The following is a 23,498-nucleotide window of genomic DNA, read 5'->3' as shown; positions in this document are numbered from 1 at the left end:
CATTTTTTTTTAAAGAAAATTTATCAAGTCTTAAAGCTTATGGTTGGTGGATTTGTGCTTTGCAAGGAAATGGTTTTGTGTGATTTGTTGGAAATGGTTCGCCAAATGACTTTTGGCTGAGGCTCAGACATTAGCGTACCCAATTTAGGGGGGGCAGGGGGCAGACTCAGCTGCCCCCCCCCACGAGCCACAACACATGCAAGGGACGTATCCCTGCCCCTCTCCCTCCTTGACCGTGAGGCAAAACTCATCCCTGACGAGCTAAGTGGGCAGTGGGCCCCTCCTCTGAACTTGAAGCCCCCGGCCCCCCCCCTTTTTGCTTGTCAATTTTTTTCTGGTGCGAAATGTCCATTGCTTGCGGTTGCATGAAGACCCCTTTTTTTGCTTGAATCTTCCCCCTTATAGAGCGGCCCCAAAAGGCCAACATGATGTTAGTATTTGTCATATAACCTGTTGTTCTGACAGTTTAAAGTGGGGTAAAACAAAATGTTTAAACAAAAATCATAACAAGTATTAGAAATTGAATACTGATATAGAACTTAATTACGAAGTATATGGGCCAATTAACCTGATACGATTCAGATATTTATATAATCCGCATACAGTGGGTTTTTTTTACATACCTTCTTATTTGAACTGGAGGGCGCTGTGTTTGATAGAGTGTATTTGTTTATTCGAATGTATGTAATCTTCTGTACAGAATTGTATACTGAAATATGAAATTTGAAAAAATCTTACAAAAGGCCACTCCCAAATAAAAATTATGTATACATGTTCATTTTTCCAATCCATTTGTACTGCTCGAGCACAGCACCCAAGGCCCAAAGGCAATTAAAGGAACGTCACTAATTAAGCTACAGCCAGGGGCCCAATGTCACACTCACCGCCACCCCCCCCCCCCCCCCCCAGTGATCACGTGATTTTTTATCACATGATCGCGCACCTGTTTCGAGCTAGCAGAAGAGAAGAAAATGGCAAGGATCCTCCAAAAGTCTGTCTTCATTCTGGCAGTTTTGCTGCCTTTAATATCTGCTTTTGGTCGATTTAAACACGGAAGGCCAAAACATGGAATGCTTGGAGCACCACCGATAAAAGAGAAGTACAATCTTCCTCCTGATATGTGGTTTGAACAGAAGTTAGATCATTTCAACGACGCCGATCTGCGAACATGGAATCAGGTATGATTGAAGTCAAGCGGGAGGCCAGTCTCACGAAGCCCAGAGCTTCGGGGGTTGGAGTATATCCGCTCCCGGGCCGATTGCACGAAAGGGTCTTTCCCAGGATAGGCACGGCCGTAGTCACTAGATGGCGCTGTCGCGGAAGTGCTCAAAATTTGTACGTAAGTTACGTCCGCTTGTCAATGAGTGAAATCGCATAGCGATGCGATATCGTCAAAATTAAGCCCCTGTCAGTGCGGATGAATATGATATTTTCTCTTTGTGATTGTCCTCCCGTGCGATGAAAAATATGTCATCGTAATGCATAGGACTTTCGCGAGCTACCGAAGTCATTTTCGTGCCCCAAATTCCATGAAATCTTCCAAAAATAACCATGAAAGTGTCGGTAAGTCAAAAGTGTCGTGAGTTGCTCTCAATTCTTACCTTATTTAGTTGTATTTCTTGCAAAATGGGTCTCGAAGTGTTCTGGATTTTCCGTTGATTGTGAAACTTGAATTGATTTCCTTTCTGTGTCTTGCAGTTAAATTGCAGCGCGGGGAATCGCAAGGGCTGTGGAAGCCCTTCTCAGTGAGGTTTACAAGCTGAGCTGCCCTTGAATTTGGTCGAATTTCGAGCCATTTTAATCGCGCGCACGGGATGATTAATTAACATAACAATTAGCAGATTAGAGATCAAGATTACGTCACGTACGTGCGTACATGTGATACACAGAAATGAAATAGAACTTGAATCACACGGAATCACAGTCAAGAAATGCTTTGTTTTCTTTGTTTGCTAAATGATTTCCTGAATTTAAAATCATGAATAAACACCAGAGTAATGACATGAAGGAGATAATCATGGTCATATGAGGAATAACTAAATATTTTCTGAAAACGAGTGAATATGATGGGGCAATAATGTGCATGCACTGGAAAATGAACATTCACCTCACTGTCAGTGCCGTGGTGTCAGTCACTCAGACACAGTGCTTTACTGCCTTTTACTGGCATTTTCTTTGCACTGCCGCCGCCACTGGTTTTTCTTTTGCCAACTAGATTAAAACTCATTTATATATTAATATGTTTATTGCAATTTTTGAATAAATGGTAATACAAAGTGGAAAAAAAATGAAGATAAAAATAATTTGGACTAAAATATGCCATCACCCCCCCCCCCCTCTAAAAAATACACACTATCTTGAATGACTCGTTTATTTAATTTGCATTGAAAAAATAAATAATTGTATTTATGCACTTTTTTATTTCTCATTCTTTCTGCCAGAATATCAGATGCCATCATGAATAACCTCACCTCCAGATTGAACTCCTAAACATCTTGACAATGACTATCTACTGAGATATCTTGCCTTCTTGAGATTGGAAGTTTTAAGTTCAAGTCAGAGTGACCTAAGGCCCTACTAACAAGAAGAATCCAGATTTACATAAAAACAAATCCCACGAAAGATACAAACTGATTTTACTCTTCATGTGTAGTGTGTATGTGAGACTCTGTGTTTGTGTTTATTTTGAGGAGGACCTCCTGTCTCTGTTTTTATTATTTTATTGACTGAATGAATGATCAATACCTAAAAGTGAGAACTGATTTTTGAGGAGAGTACATTAGTGTATGGTTTTGAGTGAATTTGATTTGAGTAACTGTTTTTCTTTATTATTTTTCTCATAATTATTATTTTTGCCTTTTATTTTCTATTTTCAGTTATATATTGTCAGTTACATTAAGTTGAACTTCCAAATTTGATCAAAGTGTTCAATTCTTGGGATAGAATTTTATCAGGTAATAAAACTGAGTTTGATAAATCTAAAAAAGGACACTGAAAAAATATGAACACTTAGAGATGCTCACTAAGAAGAGGAAAAAACATGAAAGGAAATGGAACTTAAGTGGATGTTATAGCATGCCTTTCGCAGATCTCCAAGCACCAGGAATCATAGGCGGCGGAATGGGGGGGGGGGGAGTATCCCCCTAAATTTGAGGTGGGGAGGGGAGTCAGGGGACGATTCCATCCCCCTCAATTTTTTGTTGATAATCTTATTTTTTAATTTTTTTTGGCTTGTCAATTTTCAATTTTGTTTCCTGTGTCCCCCCCCAAGATATTATTTGGTCACTATCTTTTTTTTTCGGGGGGGGGGGGGGTCAAAAGATTTTGGTGGTTCCCCCCTAAAATTTTTGGCTTCCCCCACCAATGCCAGGAATGTTGATGTTCAACTGAGAGTTGCTGAAGTGGAATCTCCGTTTGTCTGTGAACTTGTTATAGAGAATGATTATTCCAGGACAAGTTAGATGATATTACCCAGCCCATAGCATACATCCCAACAATGGAATGGAGGCAATATACCCCTGTAATACATGAAGTATATCTTTAGGTTGGTTTGGAAAGTAAGTCCTCTAGTCAATATTAATGTCTGCCCAACAAAATGGTACTATCTGGCAATTTGGTGGTTCAATCACAAGCAGAAAAAGTTTAGTAAATTGACACTAGTAAGACAAACAAATATAATACAGCCAAACTGTCTGACCCCTTACTTGACTACTGACTTAACTAATTATTGAAAAATGACAAGGGATGCTTAGGCCCTTTGTAACCATTTCATTGGGCAGACTGAAGCAGATGACTAGAATTCATACATTCATGAAGATGAAGGAACATCAAAATGATTATTACAATTTAGCAAATATGAATTTATAACACTGTCATGGTTATAAAAAATAATGAATTTCTATCAAGTAAAATGACAATACAATGTAAGACATAACTGCAATAAAGTAATTTCATTTCCAAAAGATATCTTCCGTAATTTAATAACCAAATTTCTCAAGATAATATTTCTTCTGCACAAAGTGTATGAAATGCTCAGTGTAAATCATGCTGTTTATAAATCTCTAGGAATTTTTTTTTTTCAAAATGAAAATACATGTAAACTTAATCAAAACCAGGGGTGGTGGATCCAGGATTTATCCTGGGAGGGGGGCATTCTTTGATGAAAATTGCATATTTTCATTACATCTTGACTGTAGCTCTCAAAGGGGGGGGGGGGGTTGAGCTAGATGTGCCCTCCCCCAGATCCACCAGTGATAAAAATCAACATTTATGAAAGATTGCATACCTTATATTCTGAATTGGTAAATTCAATGCATATGTCTACAAAATGAAACTGACATGTTTGGATAAATTGCTTATTTTTGTTTCAAGAAAGAATTCATCAATAACAGCTTAGAGTTATTGAGAAAACATGAAGAAAAAATAATATTCTGATATGCAATAACTATATCTATTTTATATATGCTTTTTTCCCAAAAATTTAATCCTTGACATGGGGGGGGGGCTGGTTTAGTAGTCAAATTCACCCCCCCCCCCCCCCCCGTTAAGTAAAATGCTTTATCAAAATAAGATTATGCTATCATTTATAAATTACTGCATTTTGGAGCCCATTAAAATTCAAAATGAATCATAAGGGGCAGTGCCACACCTTATTCACTGAAATTAAGGAGGGGCATGCACAGCTGAAAAACTATCAGCAGGGGCAATAATTTTCACTGCAATTTTAGATATCCTAAAAAATAATCCTGAAAACACATAATTAAAATGAAATTAAACTCCCACGAAGTGCCCCTGTATACTATTACAGCCCTTGACCTGTATATTCTCAAGGGGTTCAATAATTCCTTCTCTTCCCTTGTAGAGTCGGTTCGGGTGCGAATGTGTCTGAAAAAAAATAAGTAAAAAAAGGATTATTAGTAAGAATTGTAGATAGAACAGAACATATAATTTTTAAAAAAATTAGCAAGCAAAAAGAAAGATTGATCTGGCATTGGAAAATAAAAGGAAATTAACACCGCCCCCCCCCCCCCCCCCCCCCTTCAACATTTTTTTGTTGTTTGCTTCTGCTTGCAACTTTATAAATTTACCTGATACACCTTTCAAAACTTTTGGCTCCATTATCATGATTATGCCACTGTTCAAGTATTATTTATTTGGAAACCAATGCTAAAACTATAAGGTGAAATGAAATTATATAAAGAAAAAAATATATATTTCACAAAGTATAAAATCATAATGATGTAGGTCATGTTGAAATTAGACCCTGGACTGGACTCAAAATTAGATCAAGTGTAGTGTAGACCAAATGTAAATTAGACAAAGTGTAGACCAAATGGCAATTAGAATTTTTTTTAAACCAAATGGGTCAAGCCCATTTGGTATATGTATAAAGACTAAAATATATGTATATAAGTTAAAAAATAGAATTAAGTAGCCTAGGTTGTGCTGAAATTAGACCAACTGGACATTTCACAAAATGAGAATTAGACCAAGTGTAGACCAAATGGGTTTAGCCCATTCGGCATTAGACTAAATGAGAAGTGGGCAAATTGCATGTGAACCAAATGAATATACATATTTACAATGTGGAACTGCATGATATAAAGCCAATTTTATGTACCAGTATTTGACAAAGTAAAAAAATATATAATTATGTAGGTAATATGCTGAAATTAGACCAACTGGACATTTCACTAAATGAGAATTAGACCAAGTGTAGACCAAATGGCAATTTAGTTGACCAAATGGGTTTAGCCCATTTGGCATTAGACCAAATGACAAGTGGGCAAACTGCATGTAGACCAAATGAAAATACACCAGAAAACACATTTCACAAGTTGGGACTGATATAGAGAGCCGTAGCAGACGACGGAGATGGGTACATGATCTGCGTCCGCAAAAAACGCGCACGCATCTATGTACTAACATGAAAAACAGCATATGGGACGATCTGACTAAAAATCGCACATGCGGGGCTATTTGAGAGTCACAGCAGAGGACGGCTAGCAGACGCCGACGGGCGCGCGCATTTAGCGAGCACATCGTGATCGTTTAAACTATCGATAGTAAGGACAGTGCATAAACAGGGACCCGCGATGTCTACGACTTTTTCGACCCATGTTGGTGCTATGAAATTGCTCTTTTTTGCAGTTTAAATGAATTTTACGTAAGTTTTAAGTGGTTTCACATGACAAATTAGATATTAAGAAATTTTTTGATATCATTCTTGGGGACAACAAACACATTTTGAAATTCTTGTTGTCCTGCCTACCAAGGACCGTCTTTCGTGTCGCCCATCTTTTATGATACGCTATAAGCGGAGTGTTTCTGAAATTTATGATAAAGAATAAGATTCGTTAGCTTGCTTTTAAATCAAATTTTTATACAATTTCATGATATATCACATCATTTTGCAAACAAATATTTTGTTTATTTTAACGGACGAAAGAAATATGTTTGCAGATGGTGTATTTAAAATGCGTTTCATATGGCGCATCATAAAAGATGGGCGACACGAAAGACGGTCCTTGCAAAGACCCTTTCGTGCAATCGGCCCCCGGTCGATTCTTGTGAACGAACTATTCAGTGGGCGTGGTCTTATTTGTGTGCCTTTTTTTATTTTTCCCCTGATTTTTTGGCGTGAAAGAGGGAGGCATGCTCAAGACATTGTGGCATGATTGGAGTCTGGAGAGCTCAAAACAAAAAGTAGATGATACTTTATTACCGGTAAAGGCGGTAATCGATCATTCATTGTAATTTTTTGTCAATGAGAAAAACTGAGAGCAAGTCTAATTTACAATACATCATCATCTTATTTTTCTGTGTATTGACTGGTACAAAATCCACAGATATTTTACCAAGATTTTTACACTGTACCTTATATTGATATTAGATATGATGTTTTATGAATATACTGCAATAAACAATAACCAATTTCCCTAAAAAAAGTTCATTACTAAAAGAAAAACAAAATCACTTGACAATTCATTCCGTCGCCATCATTGTGTGCATTTTGTGTGTTACTGCAGGTGCCAACTTTCTACAAATTGCACCACAATACTGTAAAATTTTGACCTCATTTGTACTAGGAGTGATGAGATCCTGCAGTCCTCCAGGACTTGAGGAAATCAACAGAAGAAGAAGAATATCTGGTGTAAAATATTGCTTCTACTTTGGCGAATATCCGACTTCTGAAAGGTCAATGAACAGATTATCTCCGGAGAGCAATGCAATGATTAACATGATTTATGTCAAGCCAAGCCATTGTAATTCATAATCAATTTTCCTGATTAAGTATTCCAATTTTTTTCTTCTTGAACAGCGATTCTTCATTAACAGTACATTCTACACTCCCGGGGGACCAGTTTTCTTGATGATCGGTGGAGAGGGCGAGGCCAACCCTGTTTGGATGGTAGATGGGGCGTGGGTTGAGTATGCCAAGGAGATGAACGCTTTCCTCATCATGTTGGAGCATCGTTTCTACGGAAAGAGCCATCCTACAGAGTAAGTTCCCTCATCCAACTGACACACTCATGTCAGGAAGATGAGTGGCATATTATAATCCACAAACTTTTATGGAGCAAGATATGGTAGATAGAGCAAAATTTGTATTAACAATGCAAGTGAACAAAGCAAATGAGCAACATTTCTGATCAATACGTATTAAAAGTATAAAAAAATTGGATAGATTTTGACTTAAAGGTCAAGTCCACCCCAGGGAAATGCTGACTTGAATAAATAAAAAAAATCAAACTAGCATAGTGCTGAAAATTTCATCAAAATCGAATGTAAAATAAGAAAGTTATGACATTTTAAATTTTTGCTTATTTTTCACAAAACATTGATATGCCCAACTAGGTGACTCATTCGATGATGTCCATCACTCACTATTTTGTTTTTTTATTGTTTGGATTATACAATATTTTGTCTTTTTTAGATTTGACAATAAGGACCAACTTGTCTGTACCATATAATTAATCAATGCTAATTGCACATGTTCAGGGAGGAATTAATCATTGTATCACTTGACAATGAGGAGAAAATTAGAATATTTCATATGATAAAATATAAAAGAAATAGTGAGTGGATGATGTCATAGTCTCCTCATTTGCATACCAGCCAAGGATGTGAATATAACTGTTTTGTGAAATTAAGCAAAAAAATTTAAATTGTCCTAACTTTCTTATTTTACATCCGATTTGATGAAATTTTCAGTGTTATGCTTGTTGGATTTTTCTCATTTTATGCGAATCAACTATTTGTTGGGGTGGACTTAATATTAAATATTCAGAAAATAATATCATATTTCACTCTTTTTCTAATTTTTTTACTTGGTCATGAAAATTTTAGGGACCATGGCATCCCCAAGCCTCCCCCCTCATTTGAATGCTAGTGAGGAGATGGTAATTATATATGTCAAAATTAAAGGGAATGAAACCTTTGGAGTTAGTAGGCTTGTGTCGAAAGATAAAAATCAAAGAACAAGAACAAAGAAAATTTGAGAAAATTCAGACAAATAATGAGAAAGTTGTGAGCATTTGAATTTTGCAATCACTAATGCTATGTAGATCCTCCCATTGGCAATGCGACAAGGATGTGTGATGTCAAATGTAAACAACTTTCCCTTTGATGGACTATAAAATACCCTCAAAATGTCTCTTTTTGCTTTTTCTCATGGTGGCACAAACTCTTTATCCATGATGCATTCTTTAAAAATTTGTATTACATGCCCTCCAATAGAAAGAACACATGATCTTCTGAAAGATGTGATAAAAAAGGCAATTTAAGTGAAATATGTACTAAAGTAATAGGGAGAGTTGTTCACAAGTGACATCACACATCTTTGTTGCATTGCCAATTTGAGGATCTCCATAGCATTAGTGATGGCAATATTCAAATGCTCATAACTTTCTCATTATTTGTCATTATCTTGTTCCAAAGGTTTCATTCTCCTTTAAGAAAACCTACTTAACCATGCGAGTGGTACCACAAACACACCGATTTCTTATTTTTCTTTATGATATATCAATAAAAACATTTGTAATTTCCTCAAAATCAGTAAAATATATGACACATTGTTAGACACTTCAATTCAATCATCAGACTGTAAATTTGTCATTAGGTAGAAGGAGAAAAAGGCAATCAGGAAAGGGGGGGGGGGGGTCATATAGGCCGTACTCAAGAGCAGGGGCCTGTTGCAGAAAGAGCTGCAATCGATCGCAACTCTAAAAATCTTGCGCAACTTGATTTTTAACCAATCAACAACATGCATTTGTGACTTGCGATTGATTTTTTTGACTTGCGTTTAAACGCATTTCTTTCTGCAACAGACCCCAGAGCTCTGTGTAATGGCTTGTTTCTATCGTGTTTCATGATTTTCCTTTTGATTTTCTTTCTTCTGGTTCCAGGGATATGAGTGTTGATAACTTGCAGTACCTCAGCAGTGAGCAAGCCCTCGCCGACTTGGCTCATTTTAGGACAGTTATTGGACAACAGATGAAACTGGACAAGAACAAGTGGATCTCATTTGGAGGATCATATCCAGGTATAACTTATTATTTTAACTTGATTTACTTAAAGAGAAATTCCAGTAGTTGCAGTAAACTCTGGTTTCATGAGAAAGTCTGTAAAACTAGGCTTAATTGTCAGTATATCATCGAGGATCTAGATCTGGTACAGTTACATTAACTGAACTTTGTGAAATCTTGAAATCTACGCTGAAAAATGTTCACACCGAAGATCCCCAACACAGATAAGCGCACGTGGGACAATGTATAATTATTGCTTAGGGCCTCGGGCCCGACGCCCTACCCGATTCCTGTGCTTATTTGCTGATTTCTCAGCAATTACACAATTTCTTCCAGAATTCTTTGGCACATGCGTTTTATTTATACAAACAGACACTTTGGTGGTCATTTCATTGGATTCTGTACGAACTCATTTTGATATCGTTACCAAAACTAGCATTTACCTTTAATCCTTTGACCACTACATTCCAAAATCTCAATAGGCTTTGTACAGTGGTCATTCGGTTCCAGTAAGTTGACTCAACATGATATATTCCTAGGATGAAGTCGTGGCTGGCCAGGGGTCCATTTCATGAGATTTTATTTGTTACAATAACAAATTTACAGTAACAGTCGCTGTGGCTGATCATTAACTTGTTATAGAAATCTTGTATTTGTTACTATAACAAGTCTTTATGAAACGGTACCATGAAGGCCACATATATCTTCATCTCTTCACTTCTAGAACTCTTTGTTTTGATCACTCTCACTCGCTCCCTCTCTATCTTCCTTTCACTCTTGAGCTTTTTTTCTCTCTCTCTACAGGTGTATCTCTCTCCTTTTTTCTCTCTTTCTCACCATATTTGCCACTATTAACCCAGGTATTTAATAGTTATCCAGTAGGATGTACTGTAAATCTTACTATAATTTGATTGTCATGCTTGTTTTTGTAGACTAATGCCTAGGTGGAATGCTCCCAAGAGAGTGGAAAAAGTCAAATGCACGGTAGTCAGTCAGACTCTGTTATATTTTGCTGCATATCGAAACAACATCCATTGAATGACTGGTTATGATGGTAATAATTATTGTCACATTATTGTTTTTATACTGAAATTCCATGTAATTCAAGGCAACAACTTAGAAAACATGCGAAACTGGGAATGGGTTTGAATATTTATCAGGGAGTTTTTAAACTTCATCAGGGAAAAATCAGGAAATCTTGTTTTCTTGAAAAGCTGGGAACCCGGTAGCACATAGAAAAGCAGTATTTCAGACTCTCTGCTATCAATGTTATTTATTGTTTATCCATTGTAGGTTCTTTGTCAGCATGGTTCAGGCTGAAGTACCCTCATCTAGTGGTTGGGGCTATCGCCACCAGTGCCCCCGTTCAAGCTCAACTGGATTTCCCAGGTAAATTTCCAGGGATGGAGTCGAGGCTGGCCTCAAGGGTCAAAGCCACATTATTTATTGGTTTCTGCCGAGTCAAATGAGATAAAAGTTTTATCTAGTGGCCTTGTGACTCGGAATCTGTGGCATAAACGCTGTCTCTCACAAATCTATATCTGAATGTCCATGATGTAAAATTTAAGGAGAATAGAAAACATCAATATGGTTTTATCAAGGCTCCATACAAACTGTTTTGCTTGCTGGCCCAAATAGTTCATCAAATTTCAAAATCATCAATTTCATATTTTTGGTAGCCCTAAAACAATAGAAAACATTACAATTTATCAAAATTTTGGTAGCCAGACCGGGCCACCAAGTGTGAGCTTTTACAGATGTTTGGTGGCTCGACTCTCAATTTAGGTTGCTGCGGGCCACTGGTAATGTCGAGCCCTGGTTATATGCCAAATCAAATTCTTTATGGAAAGTAAGTTGCATAATTGAGGTCACATGAAAAAAATAAATAGGTGGGACTACATAAAACATATTCTGCATTATTATTTCAATGCACTATCAATCATGAGTTGTTAAACATTGAATCTCATAGAATTATTTTTTGGAGTTGAATAGTAATGACAACAATGATATAAGATGAATTTCTAAAAATATTTTTATTTTGATTAGGAGTTGATGAAGCTGGTCTAGGTTGAAGATAAATGCTAGTTGTGGAAAGAATTTCAAAATCTGTATTGATGATCATCATTGTAATCGATTTTCAGCTTTATAGTAGATTTCATGATTTCACAAAGTTCAGTTAACGTTAATGTACATGTACCAGATCTACGGTGATAACATACTTTCTAATAAAATCAGTGTTTATTACAACTATTTTTATAAATCCTTAACCTAAAGCTAAATCAATCATTGTTATATTCTCCTTGTTTTTGTCTCACCTGCGAAGCAGAGTGAGACTATAGGCGCCGCTTTTCCGACGGCGGCGGCGGCGTCAACATCAAATCTTAACCTGAGGTTAAGTTTTTGAAATGACGTCATAACTTAGAAAGTATATGGACCTAGTTAATAAAACTTGGCCATAAGGTTATTCAAGTATTACTGAACATCCTATTAGAGTTTCATGTCACATGACCAAGGTCAAAGGTCATTTAGGGTCAATGAACTTAGACCATGTTGGAGGGATCAACATCGAAATCTTAACCTGAGGTTAAGTTTTTGAAATGTCATCATAACTTAGAAAATATATGGACCTAGTTCATGAAACTTGGACATAAGGTTAATCAAGTATAGCTGAACATCCTGCATGAGTTTCACGTCACATGTCCAAGGTCAAAGGTCATTTAGGGTCAATGAACTTTGGCCGAATTGCGGATATCTGTTGAATTCCCATCATAACTTTGAAAGTTTATAGATCTGATTCATGAAACTTGGACATAATAGTAATCAAGCATCACTGAACATTTTGTGCAAGTTTCAGGTCTCATGATTAAGGTCAAAGGTCATTTAGGGTCGATGAACTTTGGCCGAATTGGGGTATCTGTTGAATTACCATCATAACTTTGAAAGTTTATTGGTCTAGTTCATTAAACTTGGATATTATAGTAATCAAGTATCTCTGAACATCCTGTGCGCATTTCAGGTCACATGACCAAGGTCAAAGGTCAATGAACTTTGGCCGAACTGGGTGTATCTGTTGAATTACCATCATAACTTTGAAAGTTTATGGATCTGATTCATGAAACTTGTACATAAGAGTAATCAAGTATCACTGAACATCCTGTGCGAGTTTCAGGTCACATGATCAAGGTCACAGGTCATGTAAGGTCAATGAACTTTGGCCATGTTGGGGTTTTTTGTTGAATAACCATCATATCTCTGTAAGTTTATTGGTCTAGTTCATAAAAAGTGGACATAAGAGTAACCATGTATCACTGAACATCTTGTGCGAGTTAGAGTAGTATTCAAAGTCAGCACTGCTGCTATATTGAACCGCGTGGTGCAGGTGAGACGGCCAGAGGCATTCCACTTGTTTTTCTTTTACAGAGTATTTGACGGTGGTACGTGACTCCCTAGCGACCAGTCGTGTGGGGTCAAAGTGCAACGATGCGATCCAGAAGGCAACCAACGATATCGACATTCTAATGATGCATATGACAGGGTGGCAGACTCTCACCAAAATTTTCAAGTACAAACAAAAACTAAATGAACTATGTGTCATCCCCCCCACTTGAATAGTATGATATCATGTATTTACGCCCATGAATTTTTTATCATTTCTAGATAGTCTATTCCCATTTAAAGGACAAGTCCACCCCAACAAAAAGTTGATTTGAAAAAAAAGAGAAAATCCAACAAGCATAACACTGAAAATTTCATCAAAATCGGATGTAAAATAAGAAAGCTATGACATTTTAAAGTTTCGCTTAATTTCACAAAACAGTTATATGCACATCCTGGCTGGTATGCAAATGATGAGACTATGACGTCATCCACTCACTATTATTTCTTTTGTATTTTATTCTATGAAATATGAAATATTCTAATATTCTTCTCATTGTCAAGTGATACAACGATTAATTCCTCCCTGAACATGTGGAAATAGCATTGTTCAATACTATATGTTTCAGTCAAGTTGGTCCTTGTCAAATCTATAAAAAAAATGAAATACATGTACTGTGTAATTCTAACAATAAAAAACAAAAGAAATAGTGAGTGATGGACATCATCGACTGACTCACCAAGTTGTGCATATCACTGTTTTATGAAAAATAAGCGAAACTTTAAAATGTCATAACTTTCTTATTTTACATCCGATTTTGTTAAAATTTTCAGCACTATGCTATATAGATTTTTCTCTATTTATTCAAGTTAGCCTTTTTCTGGGGTGGACTTGACCTTTAATCTAATCCACATGGTCATCATCACTTTGATACCACTTAAGTATAGACATGTTTGTTAGATAAACTGTTTGTGAACCAAACTTTCATTTGACACATTAAAGGAGAATGAAACCTTTCGACCAAGATAGCTTATGTGAAAACAGAAAAATCATAGAAACAGATCAACGAAAGTTTGAGAAAAATCGGACAAGTAATGAGAAAGTTATGAGCTTTTGAATATTGCAATCACTAATGCTATGGAGATCCTCACATTGGCAATGCGACAAAGATGTGTGATGTCACTCTTGAACAACTCTCCCCATTACTTAAGTATATATTTCACTTAAATTGCCTCTTTTATCACATCTATCAGTAGATCATGTGCTGTTTCTAGAGGAGGGCATGTAATACATATTTTTTAAAGAATACATCATGGATAAAGAGTTTGTATCACCATACAAAAAAGCAAAAAGACACATTATCAGGGTATTTTATAGTCCATCAAAGGGAAAGTTGTTCATCAGTGACATCACACATCCTTGTCGTGTTGCCAATGGGAGGATCTCCATAGCATCAGAGATTGCAATATTCAAATGCTCATAACTTTCTCATTATTTGTCCGATTTTTCTGAAACTTTCTTTGTTCTTATTCTTTTATTTTTCTGTTTCGACACAAGCCTACTTGTTCCAAAGGTTTCATTCCCCTTTAAGAAATAATGAGTAGCAGGAAATAATTTTGCTTTACCAATTTGAGTAGCAGGCATTTTTGGACATAAGAGAAAAGCCTTCAACTAAGTAACGTTCAGTCCTATGTAAAAATATGCTATACGAAAGACTTTTTGCATAGTGCTAGTCTTTCAAAAAAGTGGAGCATATTTATTTATTTTCAGTTTTATTTAATCAGGGTGGCCTCATCAGTTAACAAACTGCTGTCCTTGAGGGCCCTGAGATAAAAATCAATATGTACAATATTTACAAAGAATGAATACATAAATCAAAACGGCATAAAAACAACAAATGAAAACATTACAAATACAATCTTGTATATTGCGATGCGATACCAGGAAAATCATTCCTTGAGTAGTGGAAATTAGACCATCTTGGCATCTGACTAAATGACAACTGAGCTAATTGATGAAAATCATGGGGATCAAACTGAGTGGAAATGACAAAAGTTGATTTGAAAATTGCAATTTGCTCTTTTAAAATATTCTTGGTATTTTGGGGTATTGCTTATTAAATTTTCCTCAAAAGCCAATCCAGCCAATTCATTAGTACCTTTATTCAGTGAGCTGTATGTTTGACATTTTCAGGTATTTATTTAGAATTGTTTGCAGGTAACATCAAACCTTTATCTTTCTTTTACAACCATCACAAGTGAAAGTCTATTTTTTTTTGTCTGTAATAGTCTTTGTAGTCCACTAAACGGCTCAAGTATAAATGATGTGGCAAACTTCTATGAGACTATCGCTGGAAACTTCATGGAGATTGTGCAGTACAACAAGGATAACAAGGGTTTCGAGGTAGATACAGTTCCTTTGTAATTTCAACATTTGCTCAATGGAATAGATTTGGAAGATAAAAAACAAGTAATTAATTAATTCAGAAGTCATTATCAAGATACATTATGAATCCAGTCTTCAAGACTTCTCTTTGATGTGGATTTAAAATTGATAACGATTGAATTGAGATTTGCCCTCATGGGTTACACCAAAAGGAAATTCTTAAAACATGGTTGTTATTGTCTTTTCACTGCTTTGTAAGAATTTGAATTTCATTATTCATTACTCAAGATAAATAAATAAAAGTATTGAATAATAATGATTATAATTATACTTGCTTATATAGCACCTAATACTTACTTTGTCAGAAGTCTCTAAAGCGTTCTACAGTATATGCAGCATAATTACCCTGGCTTTAGCAATTGAGCTGTTACGCGCGCTGCGTTTCAAGGAATAAATTCCTGCCAGGTACCCATTTACCTCACCTGGGTTAATAATTTATTCATTCATTCAGTTAATCTTGCAATCAGTAAGCCATTCAATCAATCAATCAATTGATCACTCAACAATTTGATCAATCAATCAAGCCATTCATCCATCCATCAATTAATCAATCAATAAAAAAGTGAATCAGCCAATCAATCAAGCAGTCAATCAATCAATCTATCAATCAATCAATCAGTCAATCCATCCACCCATCCATCAATCAATCAGTCAATCCATCCACCCATCCATCAATCAATCAGTCAGTCTATCAATCAGTTAATCAGTCAATCAATCAATCAATCAATTAGTCAGTCAATCAAATTAGTTAATCAGTTGCTCAATTGGTCATTCAATCAATCCAGTCAGTCCATCAGTCAGTGATTTCTGAGGATATATAGATCTATATTGTGTAGACTTGATATACATGCAGGTTCATCCTCCATGCATAATATTGAAAAAAAAAAAATATGTTTTTTTCATTTGATTTTATTCATTTTTGCAGGGTGGTAGCAACAACGTCACCATCGATACCCTTTGTGACATCATGGCTAACGAATCACTAGGAACGGAACTTTCACGTTACGCAGCCGTGAGTGCGCTGTTGAGCGACGGAGAATGCGTTGATGCATCGTACGAGAAGATGATCGCCGATATGAGGGAGACCTCTTGGGACAGTGAGGCGGGGGTTGGAGGTGAGAACTAGATTTCAGTCTTGATATGTTGGATAATGGAGAGCCATAGTTTTACAGTGTTACTAGTTTTGGTAGTTGAACTAGTAAAAAAAACAGTGGTGATGGGAACATATAAAACATATGCAATACATGTAGATGAAGGTAGGGGAATGATTCAAAATAGGGTTCGGATTTTATAAGTTTATTTCATGATATCTGTGTTATGTGACCCTAACTTGGTGGTTTAACGCTTATCTAGGAGAGTTTCTTGTCTAAAACATTTCAAAATCTTGATTTTCATGAGGTGATACAGACCTGCCAAGTGTTAATGAAAAATAGTAGTTGTTGTGGAAATATCAATGATTTGTGTGTGATATATCAATGAGCCTCAATTATCTATTCTTTTAAAGTTTTCATTGTTATGATATACCATAACCGATTATCATGCAGGGTTAGTAATTAGATTGTTATTATGTACAGGGAGACAGTGGACTTACCAGACATGTACAGAGTTTGGCTTCTACCAGACCACTGACACTGATCAACAACCGTTTGGACAACACTTTCCTCTCAGGTTAGTAGGAGAATCAGTGGTACCAGAATGTTGAGGGGCCTGTTACGCAAAGCTTAGCAATGCTCGTTGAACTGCCGATTTGTCTATTGCCACCTTGTCCATTTGTCGCATGGTCTGCCTTCATTTAGTCTAAGAGCCATTTGGTCTAATCACCAGTTTGTCTATGACAATTTCGTCTCGTTGCCAGTCGGTCTAATACCCATTTTGTTTTCATTCATTTCGCCCAATTAACACTTAGTCCATGACTAAATGGCTATTGGGCCAATTGGTTATTAGACGGAATGGCATTAGTTTAAATGAGAGTAGGCCATGTGGTGAGTGGACGAACTGATGATATACCAATTTATAGTGGATGAGTCGGTAATTGGACAAACTGATATAAGACCAATTGTAAATAAACCGATTGAATTGACCTTAAAGGGATGGTCCAGGCTGGAGATTTTTATGTCTTAATGAATAGATTAAAATTCACCAAGCAAAATGCCAAAAATTTGATAAAAATCGGATAACAAATAACAAACCGTTCTAGGCATGTCTTTAAGGTATTCATTAGGTGGGCTGATGATGTTATATCTCCACTTGTTCTTCTGTATTTCATTATGTGAAATAAGGTTTATTCAAAAAATTTTCTACCAAGAACTAAAGCAATCGGATTGACAACTGATTAAGTGCATTAGTTATTTATTGCTGCAACTTATTTCATCATAATGGAGACACATCATTCATACATGTATGAAATAATGAAACATGTATGATTTCATGTAATACCGAAAGAGAAAGGAAAGTGGGGATGTGACATCATCAGTCCACCTAGTGAATATTCATGACGATGTGCATATAACTGTTTTCGCAAAATGTTGAGAAACTTTAAAATTCAATAACTTTGTTGTTTTCCGATGAAATATTCAGCATTTTGCTCTTTGAAATTTTCTCTATTCATTTAGATATAAATATTTTCAGCCCGGACCATTCCTTTAATATACATGTACAACCGACTGTAAGAAAAATAGCATGCATTAATTATTCTTTTCACTGGCATCAAGTATATTGATTGTAATTTGAAAAATAAAGCATCGCATGCGCCACTTAAATGGAACTTGTCCTCTTCAAAGCAATGATGATACATTTGCCAACATATACTAACCTGTGTTAGTAATCATCAGTGTTCAAACTATTTTGAGGGAAATATGCTCCTTTTTCTTCATGTGAAATTATAAAGCAAATAATCACCTCTTGGATTATGACACATTATCACTTCTTCTCCATCAAGAGTTTCCATGCTATCTTTGCTCAGTTTTGCTTTTGAAAGATAGCTACATTCAAATCACTTTTAAAGGGGGAGTAAACTGTGTGGTTTCTCATTGACTGTGTGCTATGAATACCTAATCTTCAAAAACACATTTATATACTACAGAGAATGAATGAACCTAAAATTGTATTTGTATAGAGAAACTAAAATGTTTTGAGAGGAAGAGTAATTGTTATGGTACTTGGTAATATAATTATTGCGATATAAATGTATTGAGTAGTTAAAGGGGAATGAAACCTTTGGAATGAGTAGGCTTGTGTTGAAACAGAAAAATCAAAGAATAACAATAAAGAAAGTTTGGGAAAAATTGGACAAACAATGAGAAAGTTATGAGCATTTGCACTAATGCTATGGAGATCCTCTCATTGGCAATGCGACAAGGATGTGTGATGTCACATGTGAACAACTTTCCCTTTGATGGGCTATAAAATACCCCCAAAATGTCTCTTTTTGATTTTTCTTGTGGTGATACAAACTTTTATCCGGGATATATTCTTTAAAAATCTGTATTACATGCCCTCCTATAGAAAGAATACATGATCTACTGATAGATGTGATAAAAGAGGCAGTTTAATTGAAATATATACTAGTGTAATGGGGAGAGTTGTTCATCAGTGACATCACACATCTTTGCCGCATTGCCAATGTGAGGATCTCCATGGCATTAGTGATCGCAATATTCAAATGCTCTTAACCTTCTCATTATTTGTCCGATTTTTCTCAAACTTTCGTTGATCTGTTTCTTTGATTTTTCTGCTTTCACACAAGCTATCTTGTTCTAACGGTTTCAATCTTCTTTAATTAGCATGTTAACATTCAAGTGGGTCAATATTACTATACCACGCAAGCACTATGGGTCAGGAAACTGGCCAGGGGCACGTTGCAGAAAGAGTTGCAATTAATTGCAACTCTCAAAATCATGCGCAACTTGATTTTCAACCAATCAATAGTGCGCATGTGGCACTTGCGATTGATATTTTGACTTGCGTTTATATGCAACTCCTTCTGCAACGGGCCCCTGGTATGAGTAATTTAAGACTCCAGATGGCGCTATGGGTTTGTATCTGATTTAAAAAGTTTTATCCCACCACCAATACCGAGATATATATGTTTGATTTCTTCAGCTTCTCCATTCAAATGTGTGAGGATATCTATGGCAAGCAGTTCAACAAAACTACCAACCAAGCTGGCGTAAACTTCACGAATACAAACTACGGAGGAAGAGAAATTGCAGCTTACAATATTGTATTCCCCAACGGATCTATCGACCCATGGCATGCGTTAGGCATCACCAAGTCAACAGATATGTACTCTGCAATCTTCATAAATGGTGTGTATAAACTGTTTGAATCCCTGTCATGGGTGGAAAGTCCTACTTGAATATTAGTAATGAACATTTCTCTTAGGCTCAGGATGGCTAGAAAATTATTCTTAATTTAGAAACCATTGTGTGTGATGATGGTGGTGGTGGTGGAGGTGGCAATGATGATGATTTTGGTGGTGATGATTATGATTGATGATGATGGTGATGATTGCAGTGATGATGATGATGAATTGATGTTTATATTGATGTTGATGATGACCATGATGATTGTCGTGGTAATGATGATGGTGGTAATGACTATGGTGATGGTGGTGTTGGTGATAAATATAAAATAAAGATCATGATAGGGATGTAGAGTACAGTAATGTTCATGATAATCCCAACCAATCCCAACCATGGTGTAATTTCCATCAGCAAGAAATTGATCCACAATGTGCTGCACTCAACCCAGGTGAGGTAAATGGGTACCTGGCAGGAATTTATTCCTTGAAACGCAGCGCGCGTAACAGCTGCACTGCTAAAGCCAGGGTAATTATGCTGCATATACTGTAGAGCGCTAAGAGACTTCTGACAACGTAAGTATAAGTGCTATATGTGCAAGTATAATTAGGGAAGATTTGATGTCCTTCAATTATTAATTTTATTCATTCTGGTACTAATATGTCCTTCCTCCAGGTACTGCTCACTGTGCCAATATGTACCCTCCATCGCCGGACGATCCACCCCAGCTAACTCAGGCCAGGACTCAAATCAAAGACACCATACAGAAATGGCTCTCCCAATAATGCATGGGTAATTTCACAAGATTGAGGCCATAATTGTGACGTAACGTTTCTTAGAAACCATGTCTTATTTCACCAATCAAATATCAGCCAGCAACCACTCGTACATATACATGTACTAGCAATGGTCCCAGTTTGTGGAATTCAATCCCATCGGACATTAAGTTGTGCCAGTCAAGAGAGCTATTCCCACGGGGGGCCACTTTTACATTGACGAGTGGATACCATGCGCGACCAAAAAAACACGTAAAAAGGATGTCTTTTTCACGATAGGGCACGTTACGTACGTAACGTGATAAGGGTGTCAAAAACACAAAAATAATGAAAAAAGGGTATCTATTTCACTAGGAAAATTATGTGTTTAGGGTCGAATTTGAGGGGATGATAAAACAAAATTAAAATGTTTTATAAAGGATGTCCTTTTTGCCCAACACTTCGTGTTTAGAGTCCGATTTGCGCGAGGTGTAGAAGGTGGGGTCGTACTAAACCAAATAAGGTAAAGCCGACGACCGAAGGACCCGTAATAATAAAACATTCCTGTACTTGTTTAGGGGTTCATTTCAGGGAATATTTGCCAAGAGTATCGCTTTGTTTCCAATACTTGTTAAGGGTAGGGTTTCACACGCCAATGCTTGTTAAGGGGTGCATTTTCAGAATATGGAAATTACGTGTTAAGGGTGCTTTTCGAGACCCCATGGTCGTGCATGGTATCCACTCGTGAATGGAAGTGGCCCCCCCGGGGCTATTCCACAAAAAATTAAAGACTTTCCTCATGAGGGAAGCATTTCCTTAACTGTTGTGTAATAAGGCCGAATTGTTATTTTGACTTCCAACTTTAACTGATTGTGTATTTTTCTCGTCAGTTTGTTCAATTTTTGTGTATTCATTAATTTTATTTCTGTTTTATATAAGTAGTTAATTGTGCCCCTTGAGTGTCATCGACAGATATGTGCGCTATACAAATCTTTAATTATTATTATTATTATTATTAATGATGATACTGATATTATATTTTCTTATGTGTCACCCAACACTGACATTTTTTTTTTGTGATATGCTTCCCAGAAGATGAAAACATGTCTTCCTCAACAAATAGTGATATAAATTAGAATTGTGTCTGCGATAGTATTAAATCGCAAATTGAAATTGACATTACCTTTTAAACGAGACTACTGGGCAATTCTTTCTCGAATGACCTCCCAGATTGTTGGAGATTGAGGCTTCAGTCACCCCAAGGAAACTGGCCCCTGAACGACCGATGGTAAGTCATTGGAAATAGTGGAATAGTTTAGTCGGTCTGGATTCGGTTTTTGCTTTTGTGACTGCAGCATATTGATATTTGTATGCAGGGGTGGATCCAGGATTTTTCGATAAAGGTGGCACATTTTCCGAAGAAAAATTTTACAAACCAAAGAAAAAAAGATATAACAAAAAATTAAGGGGATTTTGTCCACGAAATAATTAAAAAAAGGTCTTCACTGACAAAGTGGGGGGGGGGACACTTCTGTTTTAACGATATTTTTACATTACAAATTTTAATTATGCCTCTCAAAAGGGATGGGGGCACGGGCAGGCAGTGCCCCCCCCCCCTGGATCCGCCAGTGTTTGTATGTTCGTGTATATTGCAAATTTATTCTAAATAAGATAAAATATTGTGCATTATTGGACTTTAAAGAGGCTAGGTAAGAGATTGAAGTATGTTGTAAAGCTGCATGTAGCAGCTTCCAGTTTCAGGTTGTGGTGTTTCATAAAGCTATTTGTAAATTACAAGCGATTTTACAAATGACTGTTGATCCTTTCTGAGGAACTACATCAACACCGATGAAAATCTGGTGTGCATTGCATCGTTTCCCACAAGAAAGGATCACCAGTCGTTCGTTAAGTCGCCTGTAACTGACAAACAGCGTTACGAAAAGGCCACCAGGTGTATCAACACCTACACTCGAATTCACAAAGGTGGTTTTGAAAACCCACGGTTGAGTTCTTGGTTTATGCAGATTTCCTGTATAGATTACGCTTAATTTACTGCATATCGGGCACGTGTATAAAAAAATGTCCAATGCTGATGCGCACTTTTGTCACAGTGCGCCAAATTGATGCCTGTTACCATGGTTAGATATTTTATTCATGAGTCCACTGTTGGAAGAGTGGACTCATTAATTCATAACAGTGGACTCATTAATAGCGTTGAGAACCACAGCAACAGGCGTCAATTTGGCGCACTGTGACAAAAGCGCGCATCACCATTGGACATTGTTTACTATACGCTGTAAAATAAGCGTAATTATACAGGAATTCTACATAAACCATGGACTCAACAGTGGGTTTTCAAAACCACCTTTGTGAATTCGGGCCATTATGTCGATGGGCTGTAAAAATGTTTTATTTCAAAAGTTTGTGAAGAATTTAGGACAGCTCAGAAAAAGAATATTTTTGAGTTCTTATGATGTAATTAACCATACTTATTTTGCCTGGAAGAATGTCAAACATGAATTAGGTTGGTGTTTTCAGGCAATATGAGGCTGCCACCATTTGCCACATTTTTAAAAATACAGCTTCTAAATAGCTTTCCTTAATTCGTGTACATTCAATGTCTCACAAAGATTCAAGACTGACTTGGTATCACACTTTCCAGTCATGTGCAGTATTAAAAGGCGTCACTGCATGGGTCAAATCATGCTAAGAGGACGCGCACTGCTGCGTATGAATCAATAATTATGCATGACTCGAATTTGTTTTAGAACTTGTGATTGATTTAGGGACCGAAAGTAGACTTGCAATTGATCACAAGTTTCTTGCAACGCCCCATAAGTCATACTTGACTCTTTGTGAGACAACCCCCCCCCCCCCCTCTGGAGTTAAACAAGGGTGTGACTGTAACAATCAGAACACAGTCCTATGGAGTACTTAAAGCCTGTGTATAGCTTTGGTAAAGGGTCAATAATGTGATTGATAATCGAATATCATCTAATATGACAGTCTTACTGAAGCGTAGAGACCGTTAGATATTTTTCCAACGGCACTTCTCTGAGAAAATTTCAAATATTCAAATCTTGGATATATAGCG

The 23,498-nt window shown here is 36.6% G+C and overlaps 1 protein-coding gene across 1 annotated transcript; it reads left to right on the top strand.

The window, feature by feature from the left end:
* Positions 1–935: 935 nt before the first annotated feature.
* On the top strand, positions 936–20,621 carry LOC121430010 (putative serine protease K12H4.7). Its single transcript, XM_041627279.1, has 10 exons — positions 936–1,178; positions 7,322–7,503; positions 9,408–9,544; positions 10,821–10,916; positions 12,948–13,089; positions 15,192–15,306; positions 16,274–16,463; positions 16,923–17,016; positions 19,450–19,655; positions 20,325–20,621. The coding sequence occupies exons 1-10, from the start codon at positions 972–974 to the stop codon at positions 20,432–20,434; spliced, it is 1,479 nt and encodes a 492-aa protein (XP_041483213.1). The 5' UTR covers positions 936–971; the 3' UTR covers positions 20,435–20,621.
* Positions 20,622–23,498: the final 2,877 nt, after the last annotated feature.

Source organism: Lytechinus variegatus, chromosome 16 (assembly GCF_018143015.1).
Source record: "Lytechinus variegatus isolate NC3 chromosome 16, Lvar_3.0, whole genome shotgun sequence".
Classification (NCBI taxonomy): Eukaryota; Metazoa; Echinodermata; class Echinoidea; order Temnopleuroida; family Toxopneustidae; genus Lytechinus; species Lytechinus variegatus.
The sequence above is the reverse complement of the archived record's forward strand: the minus strand, read 5'-3'. Positions and strand labels throughout refer to the sequence as shown.